This window comes from Eleutherodactylus coqui, chromosome 4, assembly GCF_035609145.1.
Source record: "Eleutherodactylus coqui strain aEleCoq1 chromosome 4, aEleCoq1.hap1, whole genome shotgun sequence".
NCBI lineage: Eukaryota > Metazoa > Chordata > Amphibia > Anura > Eleutherodactylidae > Eleutherodactylus > Eleutherodactylus coqui.
The window spans coordinates 289209207-289231708 of record NC_089840.1 but is presented as its reverse complement, the minus strand read 5'-3'; the positions used below and the strand labels follow the sequence as shown (position 1 = coordinate 289231708).

General features: G+C 40.1%; 1 protein-coding gene across 1 annotated transcript; it reads left to right on the top strand.

Annotated features, from left to right (window-relative positions):
* The first annotated feature begins 996 nt into the window (after positions 1–996).
* Positions 997–13086, top strand: EMX2 (empty spiracles homeobox 2). The gene is made up of 3 exons (XM_066598888.1): positions 997–1556; positions 7110–7294; positions 12694–13086. The coding sequence occupies exons 1-3, from the start codon at positions 1166–1168 to the stop codon at positions 12859–12861; spliced, it is 744 nt and encodes a 247-aa protein (XP_066454985.1). The 5' UTR covers positions 997–1165; the 3' UTR covers positions 12862–13086.
* The last annotated feature ends 9416 nt before the right edge of the window (positions 13087–22502 follow it).

Here is a 22502-nt window from a genome sequence, read left to right as displayed (position 1 = left end):
GTCTTTGGTTGTTGTGCCCATGTGCTGTACCCAAGTCTTTGGCTGTAGTGCCCAAGTGCTGTACCCAGCCTAGTCTTTGGCTGTAGTGCCCATGTGCTGTACCCAAGTCTTTGGCTGTAATGCCCAAGTGCTGTACCCAAGTCTTTGTCTGTAGTGCCCATGTGCTGTACCCAAGTCTTTGGCTCTAGTGCCCATGTGCTGTACCCAAGTCTTTGGCTGTAGTGCCCATGTGCTGTACCTATGTCTTTGGCTGTAGTGCCCATGTGCTGTACCCAAGTCTTTGGCTGTAGTGCCCATGTACTGTACCCAACCTAGTCTTTGGCTGTAGTGCCCATGTGCTGTACCCTACATAGTCTTTGGCTATTGTACTCATGTACTTTTTCCAAGTCTTTGGCTATATTGCCCATGTGGTGTACCCAAGTCTTTGGCTGTAGTGCCCAAGTGCTGTACCCAAGTCCCTGGCTGTAGTGCCTATATACTGTACCCAACCTAGTCTTTGGCTGTAGTGCCCATGTGCTGTACCAAAGTCCTTGGCTGTAGTGCCTATATACTGTACCCAACCTAGTCTTTGGCTGTAGTGTCCATGTGCTGTACCCAAGTCTTTGGCTGTAGTGCCCAAGTGCTGTACCCACGTCCTTGGCTGTAGTGCCCAAGTGCTGTACCCAAGTCCTTGGCTGTAGTGCCCAAGTGCTGTACCCAAGTCCCTGGCTGTAGTGCCTATATACTGTACCCAACCTAGTCTTTGGCTGTAGTGCCCATGTGCTGTACCAAAGTCCTTGGCTGTAGTGCCCTGGTCCAGTGCCCCAAAGTGTCTGTGGTGCCCAGAACTACAGGTGGTGCAGCAGGGTGGGCAGTATCATATGTCCCGTGTAAAGTCCTGACAGCCAGTGACAGGCAGAGACTTGGAGGGCGTGCTGCCCCTTCCTCCCCGGGCTGCACTCTGACGCACGGAGGAGCCTCCCCTGTGGCGCAGCGTCCAATCAGCGCGGGCGCCATCTGCGCAGGAAGCCGGAGTGTCAGCGCCGACTAATTACCGCACAACTAGCGAATCGTGCGCACAAGTTGTGGAGAGTCCGGCACTTCCATGGATCGGCTGCCACTGGGCACCGGAGGACGGTGACCGCAGCCCCGCACCAATCACTGCCCGCCGCTGCGCCCGGGCACCATGTTCCAGCCCGCTCCAAAGAGGTGCTTCACCATCGAATCCCTGGTGGCCAAGGACAGTCCCCTCCCGGCCTCCCGCTCCGAGGAGCCCCTCAGACCCGCTGCCCTCAGTTATGCCAACTCCAGCCCCATGAACCCCTTCCTCAATGGCTTCCACTCCACGGGCAGGGGCGTCTACTCCAACCCGGACTTGGTGTTTGCAGAGACTGTTTCCCACCCGCCGAACCCGGCGGTGCCCGTGCACCCGGTGCCCCCTCCCCACGCCCTGGCAGCTCACCCCCTGCCATCCCCGCACTCCCCGCACCCGCTTTTCTCCTCTCAACAAAGGGACCCCTCCACCTTCTACCCCTGGCTCATCCACCGCTACAGATATCTTGGGCACCGCTTCCAAGGTAAGTGCCCCCCGATGACGCCGCAACTTCCTGAAACTTCTCACTCCATGGCCCGCAGATTCCCCGCCGCCGCTGCCGGGCGGGCGGAGGAGAAGAACCGCAGCTGTCAGCAACGAAGTGAAACGAAATCTCGAGGATCGGGGGATATCCGACCTCGTATCCGCAGCTGCCCAGGAGTCCCGGGGACGGAGCCGCTTTCCTCGGTGCTCCCGGAGGCGGCGGCCGGTTCTGGCCCGGAATGCGCGGCTTCTCTTCTTGTATTTGTAGATAAACGGTTGCGGCTTCTCTGAATATAATATATATGTGACTCTGCATACAATATGTGAGTGTGACTGTATATAATATTTGTGTGACTCGAATCCTATGTACAAAACACATGTGACTGTATAAAATACGTATGTAATGTATGACCACAATACATACGTGACTGTAGAATACGTGTGTATATAATGTGTGACTGTATATAATGTGTGTATACAATACATACGTGACTATAGAATATGTGCATATAATGTGTGACTGTATATGATGTGTGTATACAATACATACGTGACTATAGAATATGTGCATATAATGTGTGACTGTATATAATGTGTGTATACAATACATACGTGACTATAGAATATGTGTATATAATGTGTGACTGTAGTACTTTGTACAATGTATATGTGACTTTATAGGTAAGTGTGTATTTATTGTGTAACTTTAATACCCTATACAATACATAGGTGTGTGTGTATATATATGTGACTGTAATGCTGTATATAATACATATGTGACTATATGAGTGTTCATACGATTCGTGACTGTAAATTGTATACAGTACATATGTGAGTGTGTGTATAATGTGTGACAGCAATACTGTATACAATTCAAATGTGTGTATATAATATATGTGACTGTATAAAATATTTGAGTGTGTATATGAGTGACTAATACTGTATACATGCGAGTCTGTATACAAGGTATGAGTGTGGCTGTATATAGTTTTTGCGTGACTGTAATACTGTGTACAATGTGTATGTGTGTATATCATATATACGAGTGACTGTGATATTGCATACGGTGCAAAGTTGGCTTTGTGTATGTGAGTGGATATTATTTCTGCGCATTGTGTGATTTTAATATGACTGTGTAATATACATGTGACTGGAGTATACATGTGTGACAGTGTATTACATATACCTGACTATATTATATTTGAAACAAATATATTATGTGTATACCCTTGTAATACACGTCTGTGTGACGGTATACAGTATGTGTCTGTATATATGTGTAATGTGTGTAACTGTACATAATGTGCGATTCTGTAATAGATATGTGACAGAATTATATATATATATGTAGTAGACATCTGTGTCGCTGTGTGTATAATATGTGGCTGTATATTATGTAACTGTGTACATCATGTGTGACTGTTTAGAATGTGTGTGATTATATAATGGATTTGGGAAGGCATTATATATAATCTGTGAGTATTTATACGAATTATGTGACTATGTAATATGTGTGCCTGTACATAACTGTGTTTGGTATCTGTGTTACTGTATAGAATACATAGGTGAGTGTGTATATAGGCGCACAGGTGGCCGGACATAGGCTGTACTCGGTGCTGTCTATAGGGTCCTCTTGAGTTGGTGAGGCCGGTGTAATAGAGTGCAGTCTACGATGTTTGTATATAGATTAGATCTGGCTATCTGGCAGTTGTCCAGTATAGAGTACTTGCTGTCCTGTGGATCGCTCCCCTGTCCGGTATATATTGTATATGTCGCTGCCTTTTCTGATTCCCCTCGTGCTTTACAGTTCAGAATCAGAAAATGTCAAAATGTCGCAGCTGCGTCCAAGATGATCCAAGAGCTGCGCCTTCTGTCCTGCTGCTGTATACAGATTGTGTGCTGTGAATATTGTTATGTACTGGGGATTTATGTCGCTGTGAGTCTATTATATACTGGGTGTGTATATCACTGTGAGTGTATTATATTTGTGAGTAGGTTATATACAGGCTGGTGATATCGCTGTGAGTATTTTGTCAGTTTATGCAGGGTATTAATATTACTGTGAGCTCATTCTAGAATGGATGCTCGTATGACTCTTTTATACACAGTATGTATATATTATATACGGCGTATTAATATTACGTGTATTACAGTATGATAGTACATTGTGTTGGTGTTGATATCCCTGTAGGCATATTTTGTGATTAGATTATATAGTGGATATTTGTATTACTATGAGTTTATTACATAGTGGATATTACTGAGGCTATATAATGGGTGATTGTATCGCTATATAATATATATATATATATATATATATATATATATATATATATATATATATACTGGTTGTTTATGTGGCTGTGATTATATCATATCGAGTGTTTATATTACTGTGAGCCTATAAGTTTTATACAGGACGTTTATATGGCTGTGAGCATATTGCTTGTAATGTGCGGATATATCGTATTTAGGGCATTATATACTTGTAGTCTTGCACACAGAAATTTTCTGTGCGTGTACATATGGTATATTTTGAGCATAATTATATAATGCGATGTATATACAGTGATGTGGCTCCACATACAGGTGTTGTGTTTATATAATGCTTGCTTTGTCGGAATGTATTGTAATTTCATTATGGAGTAAACATATGCCAATGCCCATATATATTGTAGCTTATACTTGTGGTGTATATAGCATTTTCCTTATATATGCAGAGAGTTTCTCTATGTACTGTAGTTCATACTTGGAATATATAGTACAGTGTCTGTATATCGTAGTTTATATATGTGGAATGTTGTAGTGTCTTTTTTAGTTCAGTGTTTTTCGAGATATTAGTTTACGCGTGGAGTATATATATATATATATATTGCAGTGCTTATGTGGTTGTTTATGTTTTTGTATAGCATACAATATAATATAGTGTGTATAGTACTCCAGTGTACATAAGACATTCTGAGAGTGTATGTGATATATAATATATTTAGTGCAGTTTGTATTTGTAGTGTATGTGTATAGTGTTTTTATAACGTGTAGATTGAACGTGCAGCGTATATAGTGAGCTTTCTATACGTGCAGTCCTATATACTTTGTCCTGCCGTGCCTTTTATATAATGTCGTTTATGCTTGTAGTTTATATAGTGCAGTATCTATATATAGTGTAGCTTATAAGTGTAATACTTTTATTTCACTATAGTGTATCTATATGTTGTAGTTTATGCTTGTACTATATAGTGCAGTGTTTATATAGTGTAATTTATAGGCGGAGTGTATATAGCCTAGTACTTCCGTATATTGTAGTATATACGATGAATGCATATATTTTATACATTAAGTGTTAGTGCGGTATATCTACATACGGTGTTCTATTTGTGACATATAGTCTTTTTCTATATTCTAGCTCATACCTGCAGTGCTTACAGTGCGGTGTCACTTTGGGCATATAGTGCAGTATGGTGTAGTGTTTCTATGTATGTTTTACGGTGTCTCTATGTATTGTAGTTTATACTTGTACTACAGTATATGTTAGTGTGTCTGTGTATTTACTATCGTATATAGTAGTTGACGTGTGTACCGATATACTGCTGTTTGTGCTTGTAGTTCTGTAGTTTTCAGGCTGAGTTTTATATATACACACATTAAATATTGCAGTTATACTTTTTGAATACAGTCTAGTGTCTGTATGAATGTACATTGTAATTTAGGGTTGTAGTATTTAATATAGTATATTTTGTAATTTCAACTTGGTGTGTATCGTGTACAGTGTCTATATATATTGCGATATATAGGTTTAGTGTGGTGATAGTGCATTGCTTCTGCATATATAGCGAATTTGTTGTAGGTTATACCTGTAGTATATAGTGCAGTGTCGGTTGATATTGGGCCATATAAGTGAAGTGTGTATATATATATATAGTGCACTTTCTCCCAGTTTAATTACCAGAGTCATGTACACGTCCTGCGTGTGTATGATATATCGTCCGCGCTAATGCACATATATAGTGTCTTATATGGAGTACATGTAGTGCAGGTTAGAATATATATTATCCTATACTTAGTGTCCGTATAGGTTATAGATATTACGGTAGTGTAGATCGCCTGCAGTGTATACAGTGTATGATATAATGCCGTGTGTAGGTGCAGTATGTATACATTGTAACTTTATACTTAAGTTATATAGTGTAATATATGTATACCGTACATTTAGTACTGGATTGTATTTTGCACCCAGTGACTATACTCCCCGGGCAAGTCCTGTGTTCTATAGGGGCAGGTGCAGCCCTATAGGACTTGGCCTGCACATATCAATGATTGATCCTGCAATATATATAGGGTAAAGTTTATAAAGTAGATTTTAAGCTATTGTGGACCCTGTATATTAGACTTGGTCTGTAAATGTCGTAACTGTTGTGCATGTTATAGCTGATGTATGTGTATATAGATTGCTGTGTATGGGATGCTACATTATATATGTATTTTTATAGCTGATGTGTGCAGGGTCAATATTTTATAGGTGGCACTTATGATTTGCTGTGTACATAGGAACCAGCGCATATATATTGTAACTAGTGTGATATAGTTATGGATTATGGACGTGTTTATTGCATGTTTTAGCTGGTGTATATGCATGTTGTATTTCACACTGTAGTTAGTGTGCATTTATAGATTGTGGATTATAGCAGGTGTGTACTGTGTATATATTGTTGTGTGCATATGGCGTATTAGAACTGTAGCGTGTATATATTGTATTTATAGCAGGTGTATCTGTACGTTGTATGCTATACTTGTTGTAAGCACACAACAGCTATGAAATATACCAGACATTTTGGTATAGCTGGCATGTGTGTACCTTGTATAATATAGCTGGTATACAGTGTATGTTATAATGGTTGTGTGTCCATATGTTGTATAACTGATGTGTGTTATATATTGAACGTTATAGCTATGTATCTGCGCATTGTATGTTATAGTTATTGTGTGTTCATATTATATGGTATATTATAGCTTATGTGTGCCTATATTTTGTTTATAGCTGGTGTTGTACAAGGTACATGTGTACCTTGTATGATATAGCTGGTGTGTATATATAATATACAGTTATAATTATGTGTGGCATGTTATAGCTGGTATCTTTATACTGTACTTTACAGCTGGTCCTATAGGTATTTTCTGTACGTGTTCAACTGGCGTATGTATGCATTGTATGATATAGCTGAGGGCTGTCCACTGTATGCTATGACTTTTGTGTGTGATATTTGGAATGGCTGGCATGTGCATTTATTACACATACACAATATGTGTGTATATATATATATATATATATATATATATATATATATATATATATAGTATGTATGTGTAAAAAAAAATATATATACACACATGCACATATACACACATGTTTTATATATATATATATATATATATATATATATATATATATATATATATATTATATATCGTGCAGTGTGTGGCTGGTAATGGGGTCACTGGGTCTGGGGTGTTTTACAGGATTTGCCCTGGCTCAGCCTGCTCCCTCCTCTCTCCACAGGTAATGACACAAGTGCGGAGAGTTTCCTATTGCACAATGCTCTGGCCCGGAAACCCAAGCGGATCCGAACCGCCTTCTCCCCGTCCCAGTTGCTGCGGCTGGAGCACGCCTTCGAGAAGAACCACTATGTGGTGGGCGCAGAGAGGAAGCAGCTGGCACACAGCCTGAGCCTCACCGAGACCCAGGTACTGACCCCTCTGAGCCTGGGCACACAGACTGGCACTGACCTCCCTCCCCTAGCCTGGCACTGAGCCTGGCATTGACCCCCGGAGTTTGAGCTCCCAGGCTGGCACTGACCCTGTCCAAAATCTCATGTACTCCAAAAAAGCTTCATCTTCATTCATGCCCAAGTACTAACCAAATCCAGCGCCAAACCTGGGTATATAGTTTTAGCTTGACCCAGGGCTGGTAATGAAGGGCACCGAGCAAGCCACTGAGCCTAATAACATCGTCAAAAGGGGTAGGGATATTGATATTAGTAGTCATTACCCAAGTATTATCATCAGGAGGGGGAGGGGTATTAATATAAGTGGTCATTGCTCGAGTATTATCACTAGGAGGGGGGAGGGGGAGGTGCTAATATTAGTAGTCATTACTCGAGTATTATCACCAGGAGGGGGGCAGGTGCTAATGTTAGTAGTCATTACCTGAGTATTATCATCAAGAGTGGGAGGGGTGTTCATTTTTGTTGCCATAACTGAGAAAAATTTACATTAGAAAATTAATATTAGTGATCATTTTCATTTTTTTTAATAATAATTTGGATGTTGTGATGTTACTATTTCTTGTCCTCCTCTTCCTCTTCCTCCTTGGCCTGGCAGCTGCAGTGCTGGTCGGGGCACTTCCCGGCTGTCGCTGCAGCAGACTGTTAATCTTCGTTGTCAGTGCCGGCTAATTGCTGTAATGAGTTTACTTTGCAGGTCGCTCTCGTTCATTAGCAGCCTTGTGCATTGTGTACGTGATAAACGACCAGTGACGTAGTGTTCATTATACTCCTGATGAGAATCGTCCTGATTACAGGCTAGGAGTGATTATAACAGCAGGAGGATGAGCAGTGACCAAAGGGAGAGCGGCTTATCATTATCCAGTGGCTGGGCTGACGTGCAGTGAGCGGCATGCAGTGTGTTTAGCTGAGCTACAGAGACTTCTGACCTGCTGCAGTGAATGTAGTAGAGCTGAAAAGACCATTGCAGTGATTCTGGCAAAAGTGCAGAGCGCTAAAAAAAAGTTGAGTTTCTAGGAGGTGCCGGTGAGTGAAGCAGAGGTGCAGGGAGTTTGGGATTTGTTTAGCAGAGGTGCAGCAGGTTATAGAAGGGCAGTGTGCTTATACAGAAATGCAGTCGTGTATTGAAGGTGCAGTAATGAGTTTATAGATGGTGCAGTGAGTGTAGCAAAGGCGCAATATAAGTTACAATGAGTGTAACAGAGATCCAGAAAGAGTTTCTAGTAGATACAGTGAGTTTACGAAAGATGCAGTAAATAGTTTTGAAGCCGCAGTGAGTGCGGCAGAGGTGCTCTATAGGTTTATAGAAGACGCAGTGCCTCAGAAGTGCAGTGAATTTATAGAAGGTACAACAGAAGTTCATTGAGTGTAGCAGAGGTACAGAAGGTTTATAAACGGTGCAGAGTGCGTAGAAGAGGTGCAGTGAATTTACAGATGGCGCAAATTCGATATGGAATTTCTGGAAGGTGCAAAACGTAGTGTAACAGGAGTGTATTGGGTTTCTAGTTAGCGCAGTGAATTTACAGAAGGTGCAGTGGTTTAGCAGAGGCGCGGGGAGTTTGTAGTGAATTTGGTGTCGTTGCAGTGAATTTGGCAAAGCTGCAGTGAATTTGAATTTGGCAGAATTGCAATAAGTTTATAAAAGGTACTGTGAGTATAATATGTGTTATAGAAGGTGCAGTGAGTGTAGCACAATTGCAGTGCGTTTATAGAAGATATGGAATGTGCCGCGAGAGTTGCAGTGTGTTTATAGAAGGTGCTTTGGGTGTAGTTAGAAGAGCAGTGAGCTTTGTAGAAGGTGCACTGAGTGTTGCAGAGATGCAGTGAATTTGTAGAAGGTGCAGCGAGTATTGAAGAATTGCAGTGGGTTTATAAAAGATGCAATGAGTTTAGTTTATGGAAGGAGCCGTGAAAGTAACAGAGCTGCAGTGAGTTTATAGAAGGTGTAGTGAAAGTAAAATAATTGCAGTAAGTTTTTTAGAAGGTGCAGTGAATGTAGCAGAATTTCCAGAAGCTGCAGTATGTGAAGGAAAATTTCACTAAGTTTCTAAATGATACTGGGAGCATTACAGAATGGCAGTGGATTTATAGAAGGTGCAGTGAGTATTGCAGATTTTCAGTGAATTTATAGATGGTGCAATGATTTTATGGAAGATGTAGTGAAAGTAGAATTGCAGTAAGTTTCCAGAAAGGTGCAATAAGTGTTGCAGTGACTATAGAAGATTTGCAGTGAGTTTGTAGAAGATCAATGAATATTGCAGAATTGCAGTGACTTTATTAAAGGTGAAATGATTATATGGAAGGTGCAGTGGTTGCAGTGAGCTGATAGAAGGTGCAGCGAAAGTAGGAGAATTATACTAAGTTTATAGAAGGTGCAGTGAACGTAGCAGAGGTGCAGTGAGTTTGTAAACGGTGCAATGAGAGTAGCAGAGTTTATAGTGTAGAGTGCAGCGGGTGATTGGCGCTGGCGAGAATTGCGGCCTCGTTTCCCCGGCAGTCGGTCGTTATTAGCAGCGGGGAGGTGTTGATGGGGAGAATTTGCACTTGTCACTAATCTAATTAACTGTGTGAGCTCGGCGGGAGTGAGGGGCGGCGGGGCTCTGTGGATGACCCGGACCGGGCATTGCAGGGTGTGTGTGGGGGGGTCGGTGGTCGGGCTTATTACCCCGCTGGGTGACCTCTGCCAGCTGCGGGGGTCCTTTATACTGCTGTCACAGACACTGAGCGTCCGACATATCGAGGAAGGTGATGAGGAAGGAAGTGACCTGATATTCGGAGGCCACTCTGATACATTGTATCTGGGGGGAGAGAACATCGGACACCGCCTGTCCGGGTCCACGGAGCCCGAGAAGAACCGGGGTTGCAAGAAATCCCCCACAGTGATATCATGGTCACAACCAAAGCCGATGCCAATACCCGGAGAGGAGGCTTATAATACAGCATAGGGGGTTAATAACAAGTTCTAGTACTATACCTGCAGGTGAGGGGGAGAAGGAACTGCAGAACTAGAGAGTAATAATAAGTTAGAACGTTATAAGGTATAATAGGAGTCTGGAGTAATAATATTAGAAGTTATAACATGACAATTGTACCCAAAGATGAGGGGTAGAATATACTGGGGAAATACAGATTACTAATAGAGGTTATGATAGAAAAATAGGAGTCTATAATAATATAATATTGTATCTTTACCCAGACATGAACGTTATAATAAACTGAAGAAATAAATAGTAATAAAATATAATAATCAGAGTCTGTAATAATACAAAATAAGTTATAACATATCTGTCCCCTGACATAAAGGTTATAATAAACTGCAGAAGTAAATAATGATAATGTTATCAGATATAATAATCAGAGTATGCAGTACTAACAATATAACATCGAAGAAATAATATAATATGAAGCTCAGGTTTGTCCTGGGATTTGTTGGTCTCTCACATTTTTGGGGTTCAGTACGGATCTGGTGTTTACTTCTTGAGCATCAAATCAGATCCAAACAACCCAGACGTCTCGAGGAATCTCTGAAGGATCGGCTCTGGATCTGGAGGAATCTCTGAGGGATCGGTTCTGGATCTGGAGGAATCTCTGAGGGATCGGCTCTGATCTGCTGATCCTACAGACTATCATGTTTTCTGGAGGAAAATATCGATATGTTCCAGCATGCACCATTCATATCCTTCAATATCGGCCCCTGCTCGGGTTTATGGTTTTATCTATTTATTTTTCATAGTTTTTCCTTATTTTAGACTTTGGTTTTTCATCCTTTTTATTATTTTGTATTTTATACTTTGCTTTTTATATTTGTACAGTCCTGTTGCGAGTTTGACAGCTATTGTTCTCTTTTTTTGTTGTTTCTGTTCTATGAATCCATTGGCTAAAATCTTCACTTTGTGGTCAGCTCAGGACCTAATGAGTGACGCCTATCATCCACGCCATTAGTTGTCGGTAGTCCAGTTATTCTTTGCAGTTGCCCGGTAATTGATTGTCAGTTGTTTGCCCGGTTATTAGTTGTGAGGTCAGTTGCCCAGTTATTCTTTGCAGTTGCCCGGTTATCAGTTGTCAGTTATTTGCTGGGTTATTAGTTGTAAGGTCAGTGGTCCACTTATTCTTTGCACTTGCCAGATTAATAGTTGCAGTTGTTACTTTACCCAATAATTAGTTGTCAGTTATTTGCCCGGCTATTAGTTGTCAGATATTTGCCCGGCTATTAGTTGTCAAGTCAGTGGTCCAGTTATTTGCAGTAGCCCGGCCATTAGTTATCAGGTCAGTGGTCCAGTTATTTGCAGTAGCCCGGCCATTAGTTGTCAGGTCAGTGGTCCAGTTATTTGCAGTAGCCCGGCCATTAGTTATCAGGTCAGTGGTCCAGTTATTTGCAGTAGCCCGGCCATTAGTTATCAGGTCAGTGGTCCAGTTATTTGCAGTAGCCCGGCCATTAGTTGTCAGGTCAGTGGTCCAGTTATTTGCAGTTGCCCGGTTATTAGTTGTCAGATATTTGCCCTGCTATTAGTTGTCAGGTCAGTGGTCCAGTTATTTGCAGTTGCCCGGTTATTAGTTGTCAGATATTTGCCCTGCTATTAGTTGTCAGGTCCAGTTATTGTATTTGCAGTTGCCGGTTATTAGTTGCAGTTGCTACTTTCCCCAATAATTATTTGTCAGCATGTTCTGTAGAGATGGAGGAGTGAGAGGAATCGTCTGTGATCTTGTAATTTTATCAGTGCAGGATCTGACAACCTGGAGTCATTGTTCAGAGTAGCGGGGTGACCCGTGGGGGGAGCATGCATGCTATAATGTGTCACGTGACCGTGTATTATAAACTCCACAGACTGTAATATATACTGTACATCGAGGGGGTCATTATATCAGTGTAGTAATCATGTAAGTACAATAGTGAGTCAGATCTATATGGGCAGTATGGAGACTGATTATATATATATATATATATATATATATATATATATATATATATATATATATATATATATATATATATATATATATATATATATATATATATATATATATATATATATATATATATTACTGTAATAGTACAGCAAGCAGACAAGTATATGGTCTATAGGGGGTAACATGTAGACAGGACAGCCGCAAGACACACACATATATATCCTAAAATAGTGTGTAGTAAAGTGACCGGTATATAGGGGTATTACAGTGTAGCAACACGAGATGAGTAATCCTAACAGTGGAGCAGAGTGTCTGTGGTATATAGGGGCAGTACAGCAGTGAGGCGAATAGATGGGGTATCTTTATAGGGAGAGTCAGGAATGTTACATGCCTTCCGCAAATAGCGCGTGCGGTGCAGGACTTTGCGCTAATCTTGCGCTTTGCGTCTTGCAGGTAAAAGTTTGGTTCCAGAACCGGAGGACGAAGTTTAAGCGTCAAAAGTTGGAGGAGGAGGGGTCGGACTCCTCGCAGAAGAAGAAGGGCACCCACCATATTAACCGCTGGAGGATCGCCACCAAGCAGGCCAGCCCCGAGGAGATCGACGTCACATCGGACGATTAATCAGCACTTTGGATGGACCCTTTTGTATTCTGGCCGCAGGCTCGGGATTATTGTTGTACAGGAGCCGGGCCCCCGGGGGCCACACACAATTCTGGCCGGCTATGGCGGATGGGAGGACGCGGATTGTACAGTGTGTTGTGGTGACTTGTTAGGAGTCTCTCTACTTCCGAGAAGTATGATGATGGCTGTCAATACTTGGTCAATAAAGAGTTATTACTATCCCGATGCGGCACCGCAGTGGTTGCGATGTGTGCACCTGCCCGCACATGAGAGCGCCTCATTAGCGCAGGAATCACGTCTGCTTTGCTCTGTGTTCTCCTACAAAGGCTCTCGGGGGGCTTTTGTGAAAGTGCAAATCAGTTGAGGCTGCAAATATGGGGAGGGGGTTATGGTCGGGGGGAACTGCGCTGCGCCGAGCGCTGACTCGCCGCAGTGAGGCGTTAGCGGGCGCAGTGGGGGAGGGGGTGCTGCAGCTACTTTCGGCGCTGATAAGGCGGATTAGCGCTTTTCTCTCTGCACACAGAACACCATTAGCTGTAAAAGCTTCATTACTCTCAGGCCTTTGAATGCGGGGGGATTAGAGGGGCTCAAAGGGGACGCGGAGGTTTCATGCTAATGAGGTGAGTGGCCTTTGTGTCCCCGGCTCCACATCTTCATTATCTGGGGCCCCTGCAGCCCCTTCCTCCTCTCTGCTCGGCGCTGATAATAGCACCAGGCGGCCGCGCTGCGCCTTTCATGTCCCCGAGCAGATAAAGAGGGAACGGCTCCTGCCGGCAGCTGGGGGAACCCCGAGATCTGGGGGGTCATTAGATGATTACTAGCACTTACGGGGCACACGCTGAAGTCCTGCAAACTGATACATTGTAGCGGATGGCACCCCGCATGCTGCGAACTGATACAGTCTAGCGGATGAGAAGAGACTGCTGCACACTGATACATTGTAGCGGATGGACCAAGAATGCTACACATTGATTGATACATTGTAGGGGATGAAACGCTGCATCCTGCACAAGGCTCCATTCACACTGGGCAGTTCAGTTGTAATAAAAACCGCACCAAAAACGGGCATTTGCAAAACTGCCTGCATTTTTTGCCTCATTTTACTGCAAACATAGTAAAAACCCAATGGTTTCACCAATGCACTTTTTGGTGCGATTTTATTGCAACCGAACTGCCTTGTGTGAATGAAGTCTGAGGGTGGAATCACACGAGCATAAGCGCAAAAATGCACCCAATAGCGCAACTTTTTGTGCAGTGAGTGTCACGCTATCACACGCGTATCTGAGCTTTTAACTGTACTTTTTGCTAATGGTGGGACCGTTCACATCGGCGCAGGACACAACTGCGCCATGATTGAAAAGGCTGTGCAGCCTAATTAACACCAGATGTTTACGATTTCCCGCAAAATGGTGCTGCATATTGTGCAATTATGAGGGTATTGGGTGGGCATTTGCGCACCCCCATTGACTCCTATGGTGCCTTTGGGGTGCAGAAGTGCAACAAAGTAGATCATGCTTGGGGTTTTTTTTTCGTGCGTGCAAAAGTGAAAATCAGAATGAACTCAAAAACAATGGGTCGTATTCTCTGCGCATTGCGCGAGCAAGCTTGTGTGAGTCCACCCTAATACATTGTAGTGGATGGAACAAGAGATACTACACATTGATACATTGTAACGAATGAGACAAGGCATGCTGTACACTGATCCGTTGTAGCGGATAGAACCCGGCCTCATGTACACTGACACATTGTAGCGGATTGGACCTGACGTCCTGCACACTGATACATTGTAGCTGATTGGACCTGACACCCTGCACACTGATACATTGTAACGGATTGGACCTGCCATCCTGCACACTGATACATTGTAACGGATTGGACCTGCCATCCTGCACACTGATACATTGTAACGGATTGGACCTGCCATCCTGCACACTGATACATTGTAACGGATTGGACCTGCCATCCTGCACACTGATACATTGTAACGGATTGGACCTGCCATCCTGCACACTGATACATTGTAGGAAATGAGACCTGACACCCTGCGCACAGTGTAGCGGATGAGACAAGGCTGCTGCACACTGATACATTGTAGCGGATCGGACCTGACGTCCTGCAAGCTGATACATTATAGCAAATGATGCACGTCAGTCTGAAGAGTCCCAGCACAACGCGTATTCAAACCGTAGCTGCAGCCCCCCCCCCCCCCCCCCCACACACACAGGGGGCAGTCGCAGTGCCATCCACATAGGCATCGAGCAACAGTGATTTACTTTATACACACACAGGGGGCAGTCCCATCCTCACATGTACTTTTCCCATCAGATTGTGGTTCTGGGGGGCATTCAGTGGTCGCAGTAGACATTTCTAAGGCACTTTTTTCCGACATCATACAAAGATCAGAACAAGAGGGAAACGAGAAGAAAGTAAAAGGGATGAATGCAGACATTATCAATGGAGAGGGACTACAACCCCCAGCGGGACGGGTCCCTCTCCTGATCTAATGCAAGACATGTTTATAGGCGCAACTACTCTACATGACGTGATCTGTATTTACTCATATCTACACACACACACACATATGTATATATATATATATATATATATATATATATATATATATATATATATCGTACACCTACATACATAGTCGTCTATTATATATACACGTGTCGTCCTGCAGGCCGGACCCCTGACCTCCCCACAGTCACTCCTGAATAGAAGCTTTTGTGTCTTTACTTCCCCTCCTCTCCACACTGATCAGGGTAACTGCCAGCTGCATATGGAAGAACCAACCAGACGGCATCTGTAACCTCATCTGATCCTGTGCAGAAGTGTTGAATAATATATATTTTATAGGTGATGACTGTTTATATATATACATTTATTTATTTATTTTTACGGGTTCTCCTCGTGTAGGGCTACAATAACCCCACAGACCTCATTCTATACCAGACTGCCTAGAATAATGCTTCAGTATATACAGCCTAGTGTAGTGATGATAACTAGATTTCAGTCATTATCATATTCCAATAATAATCATTATGTAGCCACTATACACTTGTATAAGCAGCACTATCAGTAAAACCACTTTATACGAGTATAAGCACCATATACTAGTATAATAACTAAATACCAGTATGGGCACTATACACCAGTGTAAGCACTATATACTAGTATAAGCACTGTTTACCAGTATAATGACTAACTTACTAGAGCAGTGATTATACAGAAGACTTGGTAAAGCTATAATTATCTTCTTCCTCCTGACATATCACACCTATAGTAAAAGCGGGATAGAATTATTCCAGATCAGATCAGTTGCTCACCTATAAGCCCTTATAGATTACAGCCGCCACACACCAGTGTGGACAATTCCTTTTTCCTATAGAATGAATCTTCATAATCGTTCAAAGATATATGCAGCATATACTCCATATCTTCATGCATGGTCTAGGTTATGTCTTCATACATAATTATCTTTCTGTTATAATCATCCATAGATCAATGATTATAATAGTATCTGCAACTTAAAAATCAGTCATGTGATAGACGTGGCTATGTGTGTATGTATATATTGGTAAATAGGTGAACGATATCTGCAGGATATAGGTGGTATATATATATATATATATATATATATACACGCATCAATGCCTATTTACTGTAGATATCATTGTGTTACCTATATCCTCCCTAAATATTTTATTATATACCACCTATGTCCTGTACATATGCTATATCCCATATATACTGTGTATATAATGATATGTCCACTATTTCCTGCACATATCATATGATTATGCACGTGTATACCCAAATATATCGATATCACTTGCTTAGAATCTGTACAGTCACACACATCACATATAGACTGGCTTCCTGATGTACTACAATGACTTCTATCTCATACTAATATACTATACTGGTACATTATAATGATTCTTATATTATAGACTGATCTAACACACCAGTAATTAGTATTTAGTATTTTTTCAATAATAGACTGATATCATATACTGGTATATTTAATGACGTATCTATTAGAGATGGATTATAATACACTGGTATATTATAATTCCTCAATTGTAGACTGATATATACTGGTGCATTATAATGATTCTTCAACTGTAGACTGATATAATATACTGGTGTATTATAATGATTTTTCTCGTACACAGTGATATAACATACTAGTATATTATAATGATTCATCTAGTATAGACTAATATAATGTACTGGTGTAATATACTGATTCTTCTGTTATAGACTGATATAATGTACTGGTGTATTATAATTTTTTTAAATGGTAAACTGATATATACTGATGCACTATAATGGTTCTTCTATTACAGAGTAATATAATATACTGGTATATTGTGATCTTTCTCATATATACCGATATCATGGAGGTATATATTATGATTTTTCTATTATTAGACAAAGTACAATGGTATATTGTAATTATTATCTATTATAGAGTGATGTAACACTTGTGTAATATAATTATTATTCTATTACAGATTGATAAAATACACTAGTACATTATAATGATTCTATTACAGACTGATACAATATACTGGTATATTATGATTTCTGTAATATATACTGATATTAGAGTGCTATATATCATGATTTTTTTACTATTACCAGAGCACATGGGTATATTGTAATGACTGCTATATTTTAGATTGATACGATGTACTGGTAAATTATAATGTTCCCTTCATTATAGAATATGTTACACTGGTGTATTATAACGACTATTGTAGACTGAAATATTACACTAGTTTGATTTTTCTATTATAGACTGGTATAATATACTGTTTTATTAAAAAGATCTTTGAAGTAATACACTGGTGTAATATAATGATCCCCTATTATAGACTATTATCATACACTTATATGTTATTTTGATTATTGACTGATATAACATACTGGTGTATTATAATGATTCTATTATATGCAAAGAAATCTTAATTACAAACATATCAATATGTATAATTATACCTCATACACATACACTGATAACCATGACAACGGTCATCTATTATTATTCCTTACCTATAGAATACACATTAATAATACTTTCCCACAGGATGAGATGTAATATATAATTATCCCGTTAGTGCATACCAGTACAGATATAAGATACAGGTATAATGATTCATTTATTATAAAATCCCAGTGAAATTAATTATATTATATCTGATATATTGTAGACTAAGACAATAATGATCATCATCTATAGATCAATATATTGTCAGTGTAGATAGTGAATATAATCATATAACGTACAGGATGATTCTCCACTGAGGACTGGATTTTATTATATAAGGTATAGAATAATGTTGGGAGAAGTAAAGTCATATAATCCAGGCTGAGTCACCGCAGAGCCCTAAATATAATCATTTAATGTACAGGCGATGAATTCTCTACAAGGTGGTAAATATAATCATATAATTTACAGGGTCATTTAGTACACAGGAATTAATAGAATTATATATTGCACCAAACGATTCTTTACTGGGCAATAGATGTAACCATATAACATAGAGGGCGGTTCTCCGTAGAGCAGTAAATGCAGTCATATAATGTAAAGGGGGCAGTAAATATAATCATATAATATACTGGATGATACTACACTGGACATTATATTCTGTAACATCATGCGGTCCTGGACGGTTCTGCACTGGGCAGTAAATACTTTATAATCATAAAGTTTAAAGGCGATTTTCCAAAGAGGAATTACTTTAATTATATAATGTACAAGATGATTCTGCACTAGGCAGTTCATATAATCGTATAATGTACAGGATGATTCTGCACTAGGCAGTTAATATAATCATATAATGTACAGGATGCTTCTGCACTGGGCAGTTAATATAATCGTATAATGTACAGGATGCTTCTGCACTGGGCAGTAATATAATCGTATAATGTACAGGATGATTCTGAAATGGGCAGTTAATATAATCGTATAATGTACAGGATGATTCTGCACTGGGCAGTTAATATAATCGTATAATGTACAGGATGATTCTGAAATGGGCAGTAATATAATAATATAATGTACAGGATGATTCTGCACTGGGCAGTAATATAATCATATAATGTACAGGATGATTCTGAAATGGGCAGTAATATAATAATATAATGTACAGGATGATTCTGCACTGGGCAGTAATATAATCGTATAATGTACAGGATGATTCTGCACTGGGCAGTAATATAATCATATAATGTACAGGATGATTCTGCACTGGGCAGTAGATATAGCTTTATAATGTACAGGACTGTTCGTCACTGGACAGTAGATATAATCTTTTAATGTACAGTAAAACAGATTCAAGTTTATACTCATAGTGTACAGGACGATTCTGCACCAAGCAACACATATAACTATATAATGTACAGGGCGGTCCTCTATTGGCTGTAGACATAATTATATAATGTGCAGGACGCTTCTCCATAAATTAGTGACTATAATCATAGATATGAAACCATGTATAGGACGGTCCTCTGCTGGGCAGTGGATATAACCATATAACGATTTTGCTAGAAACAGTCCTATAATGTCCTGGCCGAGTCTCCACAAGGCAGTAGATATAATGCACAGTGCGGTTCTCAGCTGGGCAGTAGGTATAACTATAAAGTACAGAATGGTTCTCCACTAGGCAGTATATATAACTATATAATATACAGGTCGGCAGTAAATATAATTATATAATATATAGGCGATTTTCCACAGACAAATGAATATAGTTATAAATTGTATAAGACGAACGTCCATTAGGCAGTAGATAAAATCCTATAATGTACAGAACGATTCTCTACCGAGCAGTAAATATAGTCCTATAATGTACAGGATGGTTCTGCACTGGGCAGTAGATCTATTCTTATAATGTACAGCACGATTCTCCACAGATTAGTGACTATAATTCTATAATGTACAGGACATTTCTCCACTAGGCAGTAGATATCATATGATGTACAGGACTATATCTATACAGATTAGTGCCAATAACGATATAATGAACAGGGCGGTTCTCCACTGGGCAGTAGGTATATAAGACATACAATGTATAGTATAATACTCCTCGTGTGAACTTGAATGTAGAGCACTGTAGATATCATCATTATTCCTCTGGATACAAAGTTCAATAACTCCCGGAACATCTGTAAATATCCCCCCACCCCAATTCTTCATCCCCTATAAGTGATCTTAGAAAGCAGCCCCGATCTCTACAAGTTATCACCTACAGACACATCTACACATAACGTCATAACAATGTAATCGCTGCAAGCATGTAATAGTAACATTAATATACCTTTCACCCTAACACACCCCTATAGAGTGTTATGACGTTGCATACCTGTGCTAACGATATAATTATACATCTACCCTGCAACCATTTATACTATAGTCCTGTACTGACGATATAATTATACTTCTATCCTCCAACCAGTTATACTATAGACCTGTAATAACTGTATTATTATACTTCTACACTCCAACTATTTACACTACAGACCTGTAATAACAATGCTATTATACTTCTACCCTTGAACCATTTATATTATAGACCTGTACTAACGATATAATTAGACTTCTAGCCTCCAACCATTTACACTACAGACCTGTAATAACAATAGTATTATACTTCTACCCTCCAACCATTTATTCTACAGACCTGTAATAACTGTATTATTATACTTCTACCCTCCAACCATTTATTCTACAGATCTGTAACAACGTTATTATTATACTTCCATCCCCCCCAGCCGTTTATATTATAGACCTGTAATAACTATATTATTATACTTCTACCCTCCAACAATTTATATTATAGACCTGTAATACCTCAACCCTCCAACCAGTTATACTTTAGTTTTGTAATAACAATATTAGTACACTTCTACAAACAAACCATTTACGCTACGAACTTGCAATAACGATATTATTAAACTTCTACCCTTCAATCATTTATTCTACAGACCTTTAAAAACGATATTATTATACTTCTACACACCAACCATTTATTCTACATACCTTTAATAACGATATTATTATACTTCCAACACTCCAGCCATTTATACTACAGACCTGTAATAACGATATTATTATACTTCTACTCTCTGACCATTTACATTATAGCCCTTTAACAATGAAATTATTATACTACTACCCTAGATCTAGTTTTACTACAGACCTTGAATAACGTTATTTCCCCCCAACGAGTTATACTATAGACCTGCACTAACCTTATTATTATACCTCTACACTCCAAGCATTTATACTGTAGACCTGTAATAACCATATTATTATAATTCTACCCTCCAACCATTCATATTTTAGACCTGTATTAACGATATTATTATACAGCTACCCTGCAACCATTTATACTACAGACCTGTAATAAGGATATTATTTTACTTCTACCCTCCAACTACAGACCTGTAATAACTAATAACTCTGCTAGCCATAACCATACTGTCCCTAATCCCTCTCCCCCTAGGGGTCCTCTTACTTGGTCTGATGAAAGAACCTACATAGGAACATTTGTTGCTGTTGATCCCATCTTTTATGTGCACATAAAAATAATCGTTTGTTGGCAGCATGTCTCCTGGTGTAAAGGAAGGATTGCTGCAGACAATAATGCAAACTGGAACAATCATATCAACTAATCTCCTATTGCTGGGGTGTTTAGATCCTCCTGTTACATCGTCATCTCCTGTCTACTGGTGTGTTGTTGGTGCAGTGGCCAGTGTCCCACAGCTGCTCCATTACTTTGGGTCAGCTGACCACACTGCTGCACATTCAGAGTAGTGCCTGCTTGACTAGCTTTCCTGTTTTCTGCAGTGTGGTGCTGGTTATCAGCTCCAGGGACTTGGTGCAAAAGATCAGCTTGCCCCCCCCCCCCCCAACCTGTACCTACATTTTGCTGCGTTCAGTTGTAAAACAAATTAAATACATGATCTAGTCCCTTGGCATAAGCTTCTAAAGATGACTCATTTCCTGGACTACGTGAACATTTGTTTGTAGCCCCTTAAGCTGTGTTCATGTTTTTTGTTGCATTTTTGAACCACAATTAAAAAACACATTAAAAAACTGCATGTGGTAATCAAAAACCACGAGCGCTTTAAAGAAACTGCATCCACTATTATAAGCCACATATGGATTTAAACAATACATGTAGGTTTTTAAACACATGCAGTGTAGGGAAAATGCATATAGGGGTTTGATGGGTTTTTAAATTGTGTGTTAAGTATGCAATCATATACAGGAGATGCCCAGGTTATACCAGCAGGGTCCATATAACTACATACAGGAGGTGTAAAACATATACCAGCTGTGCATATATCATTCTATACAGAAGATGCCCAGGTTATACCAGCATGCTCCATATCACTACATACAGGAGATGTATAACTTATACCAGCTGTACATATATAATTATATACAGGAGATACCCAGGTTATACCAGCATGCTCCATATCACTATATACAGGAGATGTATAACTTATACCAGCTGTACATATGTAATTATATACAGGAGATACCCAGGTTATACCAGCATGGTCCATTCACTATATACAGGAGATGTAAAACATATACCAGCTGTACATATACAATCATA

Bases quoted from the DNA above. Each gene is read 5' to 3' on its own strand.
- EMX2 (XM_066598888.1), top strand. From the start codon at position 1,166: ATGTTCCAGCCCGCTCCAAAGAGGTGCTTCACCATCGAATCCCTGGTG. The intron at 1,557-7,109 runs GTAAGTGCCCCC...CTCTCTCCACAG, and splicing joins TCTTGGGCACCGCTTCCAAG to GTAATGACACAAGTGCGGAG. The intron at 7,295-12,693 runs GTACTGACCCCT...TGCGTCTTGCAG, and splicing joins TGAGCCTCACCGAGACCCAG to GTAAAAGTTTGGTTCCAGAA.